The 15,159-nt window shown below is 40.6% G+C and overlaps 1 protein-coding gene across 2 annotated transcripts in view; it reads left to right on the top strand.

Annotated features, from left to right (window-relative positions):
- Positions 1 to 1,517: 1,517 nt before the first annotated feature.
- The window catches only part of Rab11fip2 (RAB11 family interacting protein 2), a 37,050-nt gene continuing 23,408 nt past the window's right edge, over positions 1,518 to 15,159 (top strand). For both annotated transcript variants that reach the window (XM_021152505.2, XM_021152504.2), the window contains exons 1-3: positions 1,518 to 2,513; positions 7,775 to 8,217; positions 9,135 to 9,603. In XM_021152505.2, the coding sequence (XP_021008164.1) occupies positions 2,161 to 2,513; positions 7,775 to 8,217; positions 9,135 to 9,603 (1,265 nt within the window). In that variant the 5' untranslated portion in view covers positions 1,518 to 2,160. The remainder of the gene's footprint in view (positions 2,514 to 7,774; positions 8,218 to 9,134; positions 9,604 to 15,159) is intronic.

The following is a 15,159-nucleotide window of genomic DNA, read 5'->3' as shown; positions in this document are numbered from 1 at the left end:
AAAACACAATCCATTATTATAATTGCCTATTGTTTAATTACAACCTCTAATAGAAATGTGAAACCTTTGAAATGCAGTTTATAAAACTAGGCTTAAATTGGATTTCAAAACACTTATTTTGTTTCTCTACAAGTTTCAGGTGTCAAATTATTTCTCTCTAGAGATGCTGGTGAAATTCCACCACTGACTGCTCCAATGTACTCTTTACAGATCCCTGAAAATATTTTTTCTTTAGAGTTGACAACTGCCAGCTCTGGGATCCAGATGCTATGCGCGCAGTGTGATGATTTTGTTCTGCTTTGCACACATGGCCTTTTCAAACACTGTCTCCCCGGGATGGAAACTCAGCTTGTATAACAGAAGTTTTAAAACCTGCCCGATAATAATAAACACAATACCTTATAGTTTATGACCATTTTAAGTTGGATAAAGCACATTCCTATCTATCATATTTATTCTCAAAATTAGTCCCATAAAGGGAGAAAAGCATTTAGTCAGTCAACAGATTGGTTAGCATGTCTGCTTAATGCTTAGTTCTCTGAAGTCCTTCAGGGATGTCTAATCTTTTGACATTGCTTCGAGAGCTGTTGTCTGTCTACAAAGTTCTCCCTGAAGAAAAGCACAATGCAGTTAAATACTCTCATAGCATTTAAGGTTGGGTTTGGCCTCATTCATAGCTATTGTTGGCCGCAGGTTGGATGTGCTGCCAGGAAGTGCAGTCCAAAGAGCTTCAGAACTTTCCTAGGAAGACATGGACGGAAATAAAGTCAACAGAGGTAGTAATGCATCTCCTGAGACTGAAAAGCAGAGATAGTGCTCCTGTCCTCTCTGGCCATGAAGTTGGGGTTTGGATTCCTGGAGGACTTGAGAGTGAGCCCTCAGCGAATGCTTTTGACTTGGACGCCATACACACAATTTAGAAAGGGGGGGGGGAAGACTAAATAGTTCCGTAGAATTATGGTGGCAGGCATGGGGGCCTGGTCTTCTGACGCCATCCCAAAGCGTCTATGATCTTTATTAAGCAAGGGAATCTTTATTAAGCTTTGGAATCTATCTGCATCCTTCACTTTTGGTCTGTGCTCAGGAGGAGGTCCCTTTAGTCAGTTGAAGGTTTCCTCTTCAAGATGACGGAGAACGGTTGGACGAAGTCTGAACTGTCACTCAAGAAGAACTACCACCATTAAAGGACACCAGAGCCCAGCTAGGACTGAACACACAGCTGGAACTGATGATTCCTGCCTTCTAAGATGGAAACCGGTTCTCTCCCAAGTGCGGGCGGTGTATAGGGCCCAGTGCCGCCTCCCAGAACCCCTTGTCGGCCTCTGCGGGCTCACAGTTTCCCCAGAACGCTGCAACCGACAGGTTGGAACCTCAGCACCCACGGTCCAGCGCGCGCATCCCAGCCTCCGCGTCCCGCACCGCGCGCCCCGTCGTCAAGGCAACCAGGGAGGCGCTGACCCCCAACCCCGCCCGGCCCCGCCCCTCGCGCAGCCCCGCTCAACATGGAGACGGCCAACCCGGAAGTGGCGCGGCCGCCGCGCGCCGGGCGATAGGAGCCGCGGGTCGCTGGCCAGGCCTCACCCGGTGCCGCCGCCCGGCCTCGGTTTGCCACCCGCGCTCCGCGTCCCTCCGACACCGGTCCAGGTCGGCCGCTTCCGCCCCGCTCGCCCAGGCCTGCGCCACTCTTGGGGGGAGGAGCCGAGGCGAGGCCGCGCGGGCGGGCGGAGGGAGCCAGGCCCCGCGGCCGTCGACGGTTCGTATCAGCCGGGTCGGAGGAGGAGCCGGGCCGCGCGGGGCGGAGGCCTGGCCCTAGGGGCGCAGGTTCCAGGATAGCGGCGACGCGGGGCGCGGGGCTGCGCGCGGAGGCCCGGAAGGCGCGGAGGTGATGTGGGCCCCTGTGCTTCTACGGAAGAAAGGGACCCCAGCAGCGGCGGCGGCCTCCCTACCGGTCCTCCTGACAGCAGCCTTTAGGGACCTCGCGGCAGCCCTGACTGCCCAGCTCACTGAAGTGCCCTTAAGGATGCAGTGATCAGGGTACGGGGCTCTCCCCGCGGGAGGGGCGCTGCCTGCGCTTCTGAACTCTGCGCAGAGAAAACAAAAAAAACAACAACAAAAAAACCAAAACCGATAAACAAAACAAAACAAAACAAAAAANCCAGAATGATGCTGTCTGAGCAAGCCCAAAAGTGGTTTCCAACCCACGTGCAGGTCACAGTGCTCCAAGCTAAAGATCTGAAGCCAAAAGGCAAAAGTGGTACCAATGACACATACACCATAATTCAGTTGGGCAAAGAGAAGTATTCTACATCCGTAGCGGAGAAAACCCTGGAGCCGGTCTGGAAGGAGGAGGCCTCCTTTGAGCTGCCGGNGTTGCTCATGCAGGGTAGTCCGGAGAAATACATTCTTTTTCTTATAGTGATGCACAGGTCCCTGGTGGGACTGGATAAATTTTTAGGGCAGGTGGCAATCAATCTCAATGACATCTTTGAGGACAAACAAAGAAGGAAAACAGAGTAAGTTATATAATTTATTTTGAATTTTGGGTACTTAAAGATATATGGATTTGCTGTTCTTGAACATAGTATATTTGAGGCATTGGTCTTTGGAATTGAAATAGGATCCAGTATTAAGCACTTCTCTTTGCATGACTTTGAAGGGAAAATAGTCTTTGCTCTGTTTTTTTTTTTTAAATGAATTGATTAATAAACCATTTTTTTTCTCATTTCTGTGTGAGGTAAAGAGCTCTTAAACAGTGGAATATTTTGCACTGGGTTTTAATACTTTTTATAAGAGGCCTAGAGCATGAACTGGAAAACCAGAAAATTAAATATATGCATACCATTAGGTCTATGTTTGTTGAGCACTGTTAAAAAATAAATTACTAGTAAAGGGTGTCAAAAGATAAGTTACTAGGCTTAGAACTCTTTATTTCAGCATTGGAAACAGTTGGCCTTTAATTTTGCTCTACCAGTTTTCAGGGTCAGTACTTCTTGATAGGGTAGAAAGTTGTTAAAAGAAAAAAAGTTTTGGAAGTCTGCACAGACATCTTCAGTCTTGAGCCTACTGACATTTTCCCTTTGAATTTACAGTATAGTGGAGCTATTGTTTACTGAAGAATTAGTTCAGCAAAGCTGTTGTGTAAGATCAGAGACAGTGATTACAGTCTTGTGATGCAGTGATTTAATGACTTTTTCGATGAAAACATGGCTTTTGAAGTAGAACTTTCTAGCCTAAGTTAGATATACTTAATTTAAGGAATCAAAATGCAAATCAACCCTAGTATGTTATGTGCTAAGTTGAAACAAGTAGCATCTTTGGAAAGGTAGGTCTGCTGTCCTGCCTTTAGCTTACATGCTTGTCCACGCTTACCTTACACGCAGAGCCTGTAATGGGCCTGAAGGCTCATTGAGACGGCTGGAGTTTGTGAAAAGAGGGTTGAGGAAACTCATCAGAGGACTGCACTTTTCCCAAGTAGCCTTTAAAAATAAAGAACAAAACCCAGTCCTGATGCATGTTCATCTACCTACCCTTTAGAGCACTATTTTTGCAATGATAATTTTAAGCTCACATTAATTTCTTATAAGTATAGTGATCTTTTATCTGTCTTTATTTCCTTTGTAAAACCTGGTAGCAACCTTCATTTAATAAGAATTGTTTTTGTTTTGAATAAAGTCTTTACCTAAGATTTAGTGTATGTAACAAAAAAAATACTAGAAATGCAAGAAGAAAAAAATAGGTAAATATTATAGGATGGGGGGGAGGAGAAGAAGTTTAAGTTGTATATTTAATGATTTTTAAATTTCCTGATACTTAACAGCATGTTATTTCTTCTGAGGGATTCTTCATCAGATTTAAAATGAACAAATGATAATAACCAAATAATTTGTCCCAAATTGTCACTATGAAATGATCTACTGTATAACCTTTAAGTGTTTTGACTGTGAGGTTTTGAGCATCTACAGTTTCAGGGTTTTTTTTTTTTTTTTTTTTTTTTTTTTTTTTTTTTTTTTTTTTTTTTTTGCTTTTCTTTATAAAGTACTTTTTATATTAATGGTAATATACTGCAGACCACTCGAACGTAAATTCCCAAATTTAAGTAGGCCCAAGTGTAGATCCAAAGATGCTGAGAACGAAGTAGCCCTTTAAAAATTTCTTGTTTTATTTCCGCCTTTGGCAGCTTTGCAGTTACAATAAACTCGACCATGAACAATACTCTAACAGTGTAGTCTGTCTATAAAATCAAGGACAGCTTTTGGAGGGGAGATACTTTGAAATGCTATCAACAGGGTTTGCGATGTTACTGCACACAAAGAGATTTTCATGTTATTAAACCCTTACTGTTTTGTGCGGGTGACTAAATGGGAACTGTGTATTTGATGAGGTATCTTTATTGGTAATATTTCTAGATTTTTAATATATTTAATAGCTTCCTTTTTCCAACCCAGCTGCACATGTGGCACAGTAAGAGACAGACTTGAGCCACCAGTGTATTAAAAGAAAGGTATTTAATATTCTGCGCATTGCTAGCCCTTGTCAGCATATTCCCAAGTGCTTTTTGGAAAAGTGGAATGAGTGATGAAGGCTACCAGCTGATTGAGATGTCCCACGAAACTGCTGGGTGTGACGCTTTGTACTTTTGACAGTGAAAACGACAAGTGTTTACATCTTGTCTTCCAGTTGTGTCATAAGAGGCAAAAAGTATCGTGCTTAAAACTATTATTTTAACCTATTTTCTACTTTGAATATATATATATATATATATATATATATATATAGTGTGTGTGTGTGTGTGTATAATATATATAATTTTATTATTTCTTTTTAAAGGAGGGGTATGGGGAGGCCCCAAGCCAAATCCTTTGAGCACAAAGAGAACTTTTGCATTAGCCTTCTTTAATAGATGTCTGGGTTGGTTCTGGCATGAGATTTAAGCAAATAACACAGTGTTTAATAATAGAATGGGAAAATCATTGATGCTGTTATGTAATATCCATTGATTTTGTTTTAATAATCCAAATAGGTGATGTTCTTTTTCTTTCAATGCTCTCAAAAATTAATAATAGAGAATCTAGAGTTAGATGAGACTCGCACATTTATAGATGTGTTTGTGTCTGTGTATGTGTGTGTGTGTGTGTGTGTGTGTGCGTGCAACGCGTGCATTGCACCTGCCTCCTGGCCTCTGGCCTTCTTATTGCCAGGCTTGTCCCATTTCTGACCACACAGCACCAATTGCTTGGGAATCATTCCCACATGTGTGGTAGTTTGGACATGGACCTGTGCCCACTGAAAATTGAACAGAAGCCATATACCATTTCAGCCTAGCACTCCAGAGGTGGAAAAGAATCGGCATTAATCCAACAACTCCCAAGTGCTGTGTCTTCATTTGTCCCTTTGAAGCCTGGGAAAACAAACACTATTTCAGGATTCTTGACGTTCTCATTAAGATCGGTTTCAAAACAGAACAGCTAAAGTTACTTGTCAGGCTACTCTATAAATCAGTGTGTTTATCAGAGTTCTTTGCAGGGTTTTGTTTTGGTTGTTGTTTTTATGGGGGAGGGGAGGAAAATTAATATTTTTTACACTTTGATTCAAATGTATTGTTGCTTTATTCTTTAAAGCTTGCATAGGTGTTTAGAGTTTCCTACTAAAACTAAAATGTTACAGAGCACTCATGTTTGGAGCTGAATCTTGCTGATTTTATGAAGATGGTTTAGAAATAAAGAAGTGAGTTTTTAGTGTAAAACACTCTGTCCTAAAGGAGTTTGTGCTCTCCCTCCTCCTCCTCTCCCTCTCCCTCTTCCTCCCCCCCAACCCCCTCTCTGAGAGAAGGAGAGGAGAGTGTGGACACCCCTTTCTACCTCCGTGCTTTCTGGTTAAGTACAGAGTTCTGTGGTGTGTGGCAGCCATGTGGCCAACCTTATTAACACATGTGCTTCCTGAGTAAGGAAGGGTTTCTATTTCCCTGCAGATGTTTCTCATCAGCTTTAGATGCTTTCCTCATTGGCTCCCATCTGACTTGGGGAAATGGCTTGCCTTCTCCTTGCCTCAGTTTCTTCATCACCAAAGTAAGAGTGTTGACGACATAATTCATGGGTTCTTATTTCAAATACTGAATTTTGGCCATCTTCACCCACTTCCATTTTGGGATATATTTTCTTCCAATTGGCTTTTATCAAGTTGTTATAAACTCTACATGTCCTTTTTTGTTGTTGCTTGTTCGGGGAGGCATGTGAATTTATACAAAGAGCGTTTGCTCATTTTTCATATAGATTTTTGAGTATTTCTCAGGTATCACCCATCAGAAGTATCTCTCAGGCCATTGAAAATGGCTGTTTCCCAAATCCCTAAGTTGATGTGTGGCTTTGTGTCACTTGGAGGTATTCAGAGAGCTCATGTTTGTATTGCTTGCTGGTCTCCATTCCACAGTTCATGACTGTCATTTCTTACTCATAAGCCTGGTTAGATTTATCTCCTAACTTTTTCTTAGTTTAGGGTCATAAAATATTCATTCTCTGATAAAATATTCTGTGGTAAGAAAATGCTTGTTTTGGTATCAGTATGATATGTCTTAATTGATCAAATCATTTCAGTTTATCAAAGAAACAAGGCACCATCATGGAGCTGATATAGATTGTGCACCAGCTGTCTATCTCTCTTGTATGCCCTTCTTTCGCTTGATGTATAGTAAATCTTTTAGCTATCCTGTTGGCAAACAACAAGAAGTGATATAAAATCTGGTCAGAGTTGCCCTGAGGCTAAGATAACTCTCTACACTCAACTAGATCTGTATTTAAATAACAGCATGTCTACATAAACAGGGCTCAGACCCCATCACTAAATGATGTGAAAGCATTATGGCTGCATGCTGCAGGTTTGGGTTGTTTGCCCTGTAGAGTAACTACCTGTGGCATCATCAACTGGAGAATTTCATATGGATAAAAATACTGTAAGTAAAACCAAAACAAGCCCTGCTTCTTATATAGTTCACTTAAAAATTGGCAACATGATGCAAGAAGTGCCTGAAAGCTGGGATCTGGTTTTGTTTGTAAAGTCCTTTTTATTTCACAGTCAATAGCTTTCTGGCAGGAATCATTTGAGCTTTTTATTCTTTGAAAACTTCACAAGATTTATTGTTTATCACTTCTTACATTTTACTCATTTTACATATTCAGGAAAAGGGTTAGATCCATTTTATATAAACATAAGTAACGGTACTTATTTAACAAACTATGTACTATACCCATTAATAAAATTAATAAAATAATAAAATTCTTTTATTACTTATATAAATTATATTTTTGGATGGGGACTAAATATTTTATTTAAATGTGATCATTATTTGTCATTTTATGGTACTCAGAAATAATTAGAAGTGATAAATTATTTTCAAAGTTTCTGGCTCAGTATCTTTGAATATTAAGCATGCCCTTAGGCCATTAGTAACACTTGTCCTATATGGAAACATAATTAGCTATTGTTGATAAGAATTTTTGATGATGAATTTTGAATTATGAGGGGAAGGTTTATCTAAAATGCTTCCCATCCCCTCCACAGACTCACGCCTGTGGTGTGTGTCACTCTGCAGAAATCAGACCATTTGTTGGCTTGATTTGCTTTCTTTTTAAACAGTGAGTAAAACTAGAAGCCTATAGCTGACTGGTTTTCATTCAGTTTGTAGACAGATGTATGGTCACTTTACTTAAATGCTGCCTGGATATAACAATGCTCACTGCCATCATTATTTGTTACAACCAACTTTTTTCTTCTTTTTAAGGTGGTTTAGATTAGAATCCAAACAAGGAAAAAGAATAAAAAACAGGGGTGAGATAAAGGTCAATATTCAATTTATGAGGAACAACATGACAGCAAGCATGTTTGACTTGTCAATGAAGGACAAGACGAGATCACCTTTTGCAAAGTTAAAAGATAAGATGAAAGGGAGGAAAAGCGACGGGGTGTTTTCTGATACGTCCTCTGCCATCGTTCCGAGCACTCACATGCCTGATGCCAATCCTGAGTTTTCAAGTGGTGAAATGCAGATGAAATCCAAACCAAAAAAGCCTTTTCTTTTGGGTCCTCAGCGGCTCTCTTCTGCCCATTCGATGTCTGATTTAACTGGGTCCCACTTATCTTCTGAGAAGCTGAAGTCCAGCACTGTGGGTCCAACACATCTTCTCAGTCGCCAGATAGATTCCTTTGGAGTTGTTCCAGAAAGTGGTAAGTGGAGCCTCATTTCCTTTCTTCCTCTCTCCTAGTTTATGTAGTGTAACTTCTAAAGATAGAAAATGAAAAGTAGTGTTTCTAAAGCCAGTCATTGATTGATTGAGTACCTCCCAATACCTAATTGATAAATTCACTGGAGACATGCTTGCTTGTTATCTATATTTTTGTTGTATGTGGTAGTGAAATGAATCCTAGTTTTCTTTCTTGGCCTGGCCTCTTTTTTTCTGCTATCATTTCTCCATTTCAAAAGCTTGCAGCAGGAATTGGTTGGCAAAGTGCTTACCTTGAAAGCATGAGGATCTGAGGAGTTCCTTAGATACCCCAAATGCACATTGAGAAAGTAAGACAGGAGTGGAGGAGGTAGAGACAGGTGGTTGCCCGGGGCTTCCTGGCCAGTCAGCTAAGACCACTTGGGAAATTCCACACCAGTAAGAGATTTTGTCTCAAAATCAAATGGGTAGTTCTTGAGGAATGCCAGTGTTGGTTGGCCTCTGGCCTCTACAAATATCCATGTACACACCAAAGAGGAAAAAAAGCCGGCAGCATATATTCCATTCCATCCAAGTGTTTCTAGAAAAATTTCTATATTCAGAGGAAACAAAATTGGATTCTAATGGTGGAAAAGTTTAAGACTTTTCAGTATGATTGTGAGAGCAGGCCCTTTGGATGGATTTTACACTTTTCTCATGTGATTGGTTCTGAGCCAAAGAAGATAGTAATATAATTGTCTAAAAATATACTATCATAGCACATCTACTTATAATACCCCTTACCTAATTTTAAGATTGTTTTGATTATTTTGAGGGTTGATATCTTTAGTTAATTGTCCTCATTCTGAAGCAGCAGAATGTATCAGATAGTGTAACAGCATATGTCACCCATCACCTACTAATGGGAAAAAATGTTTGTAGGAAGTCTCAAGTCTCCACACAGACGAACACTAAGCTTTGATACTTCTAAATTGAACCAACCTGGCAGCATTGTGGATGAAGGTGAACACTCTTTTGGAAGACAGAGTGACCCATTTACAAATGTGACTGCTTCATTACCCCAAAAATTTGCAACACTGCCAAGGAAGAAGAATCCATTTGAAGAAAGCAGTGAGCCATGGGACAGCAGCATGAATTTATTCTCAAAACCAATTGAAGTCAGGAAAGAAAGTAAGAGAGAGAAAAGGGAGAAGGTGAGCCTCTTTGAAAGAGTGACTGGCAAGAGAGATAGCAGGAGATCTGACAAGCTGAACAATGGTGGATCTGATAGCCCATGTGACTTGAAATCACCTAGTGCTTTTAGTGAAAACCGGCAGGACTATTTTGAATATGAGTCAACTAACCCGTTTACAGCAAAATTCAGGGCTTCAACTATAATGCCATCTTCAAGGTAAGCTCACCAGGAGGAGCATGTGCCGTTTGGGGGACCTTGTACTTGAAAGTAATAAGTATTCCTTTTAGATGCATGAATATTTTATGTTCTTTTTATTTACTTATTTATTTTTATCTTTTTAAATAAAACAATCCATCATAGACCTAAACATTGCTGTTTGCATGTGCCCTTGGAATTGAATGTTTTACCTTAGAAGACCAAAGGCTTTTTCCTTTCTACCCCAGTCTGCTCCTACCTATGGGAGCCAGAAACCCACCATAGTTCTTGGAGAAAACAGCATGGTATTTGATGAGACCCAGTGAAAGTGAATAGACCATGGGCATGAATTCAATCCAGAAATATATTTCTAGGTGCTTCCCAGGGATTAAATCATGGGCTTGTCAGGAGAGCGCCAGCGAGCCAGGAGCAGTCAGCATGGTGCTATTTAGCAAATGCTGAAGTACTAATGTTGTCATAAAAGATGTTAACTGTCTTTATTAGATGGCTGATCAGAAATAACTTTTATTCATGAATACATGAATGTCTTCTTGAATCCAGTGACCCTTGGGGGTACTGTCTGTACCCTAACCAGAGCCCTGGGTGACAAGTAGCCATGGGTACAATCAGCTGATGAAAGTTGGAGTTTTGAAGCTTTGGGTCCTTCTGTGTATATGGCTGCTTACTTCACAGCATTAAAATCAGAGTTTCTGCAGTTGTGAGTGATAGAGGACCTGCTTAAGGAACCTCAAGCAAAGATGAAGATGACCATGAAGTTTTTAAGTAATTGTAGAGAAATACAGTAGAGGCTGAGTGTCCTGTGTAATATACAGACCTGGGTGGGAATCCTGACTGTGGAGTACTGTGACCTCTCTAGACCTCAGCATCTACATCTCTGAAGCAAAGAGGATATACGTAGTTTGTAGGATGTAGTGAGGCTAAGTGACACACACATGAAGCACACAGTACAAAGCCAGGCACCAAGCGGGGATCCAATAGATGGTCACTGCTTCAGGCTGAGTATCCTTCACTTGAAACCCGATCCACTTTTATGTAGAAGTAGTGTCTCATTATTAATGCTTTCATCGTGGGTAGAACCTTGAACTTCAGATTTGGAATTTTTCAGATTTGGAATTTTTACATGGAAAGTCAATGCTGATATTCTAAAATTCTAAAACCAAACTGAACCACCTTGGGTCCCAGAAATACTGGGTAAGGGACAGGTGACCAATTGATGTCTTATATATCCTTTTCTTTAAAATTGGGGCTTTTTGTTTTGTCCCAGTACAGACAGAAGATGGAGCATTAACAGCCACCTGGGTACACTTTTCTCTTAGGCCTCTCCATCATGAATGTAGTGCCCACCCTTGAATGTTTATCTTCTATGCTATGTTTAAAAATACTCTTAAAATTTCCAGAGGGAAATGCTCATTTTCTGTTTGTTTTCTTTATTATTAGATGGGAATTTGCTGTAGTTTTAGAAAAAAATTCATTCAGTTTTGTCTATAGACTATACTTCAGAGAAATAAAATTTATTTTGTGCTGTCCTGACACAGAGGTACTTCTTCATGTGTCTCTATTTCATCAGCTCTCAAGTACAAGCTAAATAAGAGCGTGCCCCTCCCTTTCTGAACACTTTCATTTTTTTGCAGGAGATTACTGAAAACAACTGTTCAAGGTAACTTAGAGATTGGCTAAACTAGGTAATTTTAGAGTCAGTGAAAAGCAGGAAAAAAAGGGAACTAGTTTTAAAATAATACAATACAAATAATATGAAAAATAACTGTCCTCAAGCTGTGGGCCTCTGTGGCTTTAACAGGGAGATGGCCTGCACTAGATTTCAGCTTCATTTTGTTCCACTTTAATATTAACACTACTATCAAAATCAAGGTTGTATTATAAATCCTATGGTTACAAGTATATAAGAAACTTTTTTTAGAACTTAAGACTTTTTCTTTGTATTTATGAAGCTCCAGGTATGGGGACAGAACGTGCATTCCTGGAAGTTTCTGTCACAAGTCATCTTTCTGGTAAACTAGAACATTTGTAGTTAATGGGTGTCTCCAGTTAAGACGCAGAACAGAATTTTTTCCCAGTATGTTAAGTAAAACCTACTTAGAGAGCTCCTGGACTCTTGTGACCCATGGTTTTGAGACTACGGTGTCAACTTAAAGCACAGTCCATTGCCGAGAAGCTGGTGTGTGAGTTGACATGCCTGTGATTGCAGGAGCACAGGAACCATGTCTGGCCTCTAAGTAACTAAGCATGTCACTAGAACTGGAGAATTTTCTTTATATTCCTCTATTTTCTGTCACTAAGAACAAAATTATTAGAAGTTAAAGTTTTTAGCGTTTGTATATGTATCATCTGCCCAAGGAAAAGGCACATTGGAAACTACAAAATACACTTTATTTTGCATCTTGGAGTCATTCCTATAGTCTTGTGGGAAACTGATGAGGAAATTAGTCAGGCTGCCTGCATCAGCAGGATGCATGGCTCCTCTCTGAGTTTCACTCTAACAGTATTCTTCCTGCTGACCTGCTCTGCTTCCTTGAAGCCTTTCCCACTCTGCTAGAGAGTAGTGGCTTCCCAAGCTCAGTGTGCTTTCTGATACAGTCTAATCCTCTGAAGGAGCATGCATTGTGCACCAGCAGCTTAGTTACCTTTTCCTTCCACTGTCATGAGTAATTTCATTCATCTTTTTTACCTTAATCTCCTGCATGCTTTTTGAAAGGCAGACCACATTACAGATCTTGAACATAAACAAGATAACAATGTTCTTCTCATTATGCCTGTCTCCTGCTTTCAGCCCAGTGTTAACAGTGCAGATCTCCCTGATATATTGAAAATAGATCCAAGAATGTTGATATGTACATTTTTATTTTAAAATCTGAGAGAGTGATCAGGTGAGTCAATATACACCTGTTAGCCAGCACTCGGGAGCTTGTGGCAGCCTGGGCAACTTTTAAGATCCTATTTCATAATTGAAAATGTTAAATAAATGAGCAAGGATGTACTTCATTGGTAAAGGTACTTGTCTAGTGTGTGCAAGTTTCCAGTACTAATTTAAAAAGCTGAGTTTTACACTGATACTTAAGATTTTGACATAAGCAGCCATTTCTAGTGTCTACATGGCAGGTAAGCTAGGTTATCAACTTGCAGTGACTCTAGGTCTCAATGGCTTTGTACAAGACCTCATTGAGAGAGGAACAGAGTAAATAGGTGCTCAGCCTCACACAGTTTCTCTGGAACCAGGCCTTTTCCTTCTTACACTGGCACCACTGTTATTTCACACAGGGAGAGGTGAGGATCATCTGGCATAGATCGTTTGTCACGTGCCAGGGCTGGAGTCAGGTGTCTACATATGTCTCTTTGGCCAGAGTTCAATCAGGTTTCATCCTTACTGCAAACTGTTAAGAAATTGGGTTTAGTTGTGTGTGCTCAGAAGGAAACTGAGTTGGTTTGGTATACAGCATTGTGTAAGTGAAAGACACCAGTCGAGTGTCTCCTGACACTCTGGACACCATGTAGCTCTTGCTCTCTCTCAGTGTCCCACTGCTCCTGAGCATGAAACTATAGTTGGAACTCATGTCGTTTATAGGAAAATGTCAGATGGTATTGTTTGTGCTTCAGAATTGTTCCTCTTGCCTTTTGTTGACAAAAGTCAGAGACATGTATATATTTTATTTTTTATCAACAGGCTCAAATACTAATTTGTGTTATGTCTTCTTAATTGTAAAGCAACGCTTTTCTGTACTGGCAGAATACCATTTTCTAGAAGCAGACATGCCTTCAGGGTTAGGATTTTTTTTTAAAGGCTATTTAGAATAATTGCTTTTAAAAAGCAGATTATAAATGATCTGAAGAGTGGAAATGGGCAGATATATTCATCCTGTCAGTGCTGTTTAGAAAGCGTCTCACTGGGTGTTATAGGACTGGCTGGGTTTGAGCTCCTCTCTCTGAGTGTTCTAAGCATTGAGATTATACCTGACCACTTTCATAGCCTCCATTTTTTTGTGCTTTCTGTAGTAGAGCATGGGACTGTGGCTCAGTACAGAGCTGGTGTGAGCTTCCTCTCTGCTCTTGTGCTTGCCCCCATTGCCTCTTCCTCCACGCTTAGACAAGGGATTGTCCAAAGAAGCCTTATGGCTTGTTGACTGTTTCTTCAAATGACACTTGGTTGGATTACCACCATTCTCATCTTCAGGTGGATGTTTGGTTCTAGAATGAATAAGTTGAATAGTGTCAGCAACTGATGACCTACAGAGCCAATTTTTCCTCCATACTTTCCCCATATCCTCAAACTAAAGATTCTATTGCTTCAATCTCAGCCTCATCATTGTGGGGTTACAGGTACTACACCAGACTTGATGTTTTCCAGAAACAGTGAGCTCACCTTCACACTGGCTGAGTGGAGATTAGCCTGGCTCTCAGAAGAGCAAGAAACCTGAAACAACCAGTTGGAAAGATAGATGCTCCCAGAACTAAGTGACTAAGGTGTTCCCATGTGGGTTAAAATACCTTTTGTTCAGTTGAAGAAAGTTCAGGTCAGAAATGCTTATGAAGTGTGGGTCCAGACAGCAACTCTGAATTAGACATGTTGTAAATGCTAAGGTTTGTCATATTTTAGCCTTTTCTTACTACCCAACTTCTCTTTTTGCTGAGGCTCCCTACTCATCTTGGGACATTTCATTAGTGAGTTTCTCTGCCTCTACCCAAGGTGCTGTAAACCATATGCCATCTTCCTTTACTGGGATCAGGCAGGAGGGAGTGTCAGAATACCAAGAACTCATGCTCTCTGTCGTAGAGTCCTGGTGTTTCCCTCCATTGGATTTGTTCTGATAGATAAGTTGGAATTGCCATCAGATGCTTGTTCCTGGTTGGTCAGCATTGGTTCCTATTTTGTTTTATTTTTAAGCTGTGGTTTGTTGGACCTCCCGTCAGATGAAGTGTAAAGCTTTTCATCAGCATGCCTTGAAGAAAATCAGTGTTTCAAAACTCCCCATTGATGACTAGTTTGGTTTAAAACTTACTGATCTAAATTGTATCTCTGTAGTCATACATAGTCAGTTTTTAACAACTGGGAGTCAAGAGTTAAGCTGATAAACTCAGATTTAAATGGACCCCTAAGATAGATAACACAGCAGGGAAAACAGCTTGGCTAAAACAGACAATAGGAGATTCCCTATGTTGGTGTATGAGGACAAGGCTGAGCTGTGACTGGTGTTTATGGTATATGGGTGAATTGTTGGCCATGGCAACAGTTGTAATGAGTGATTCAAAAAGCATGCTTAGTCCATTAAAGCAGTGGTGCGTATACCTCATGATGTGCGTTTTCCTAAGGAGGTCTGGAAAGTGTCATACCTCCATCCAGTTATGGGAAGTCTTTAACCACATGAAGAAAGTTAATGTCTGTCTTGCTTAAAAATCAAAATAAACCAGCAGACCTGTCTCTTCTCACATCCTAGGCAGGTGTTCTACCACAGAACACTGTCCTCAGCCCTCTTTCTCCTTTTCATTGTGAGACAGAGAAGTCTCACTAGGTTGCTCAGGGTGGCATTGAACTCACTGCAGACC

The sequence above is a fragment of the Mus caroli genome, chromosome 19 (genome assembly GCF_900094665.2).
Source record: "Mus caroli chromosome 19, CAROLI_EIJ_v1.1, whole genome shotgun sequence".
NCBI lineage: Eukaryota > Metazoa > Chordata > Mammalia > Rodentia > Muridae > Mus > Mus caroli.
The sequence above is the reverse complement of the archived record's forward strand: the minus strand, read 5'-3'. Positions and strand labels throughout refer to the sequence as shown.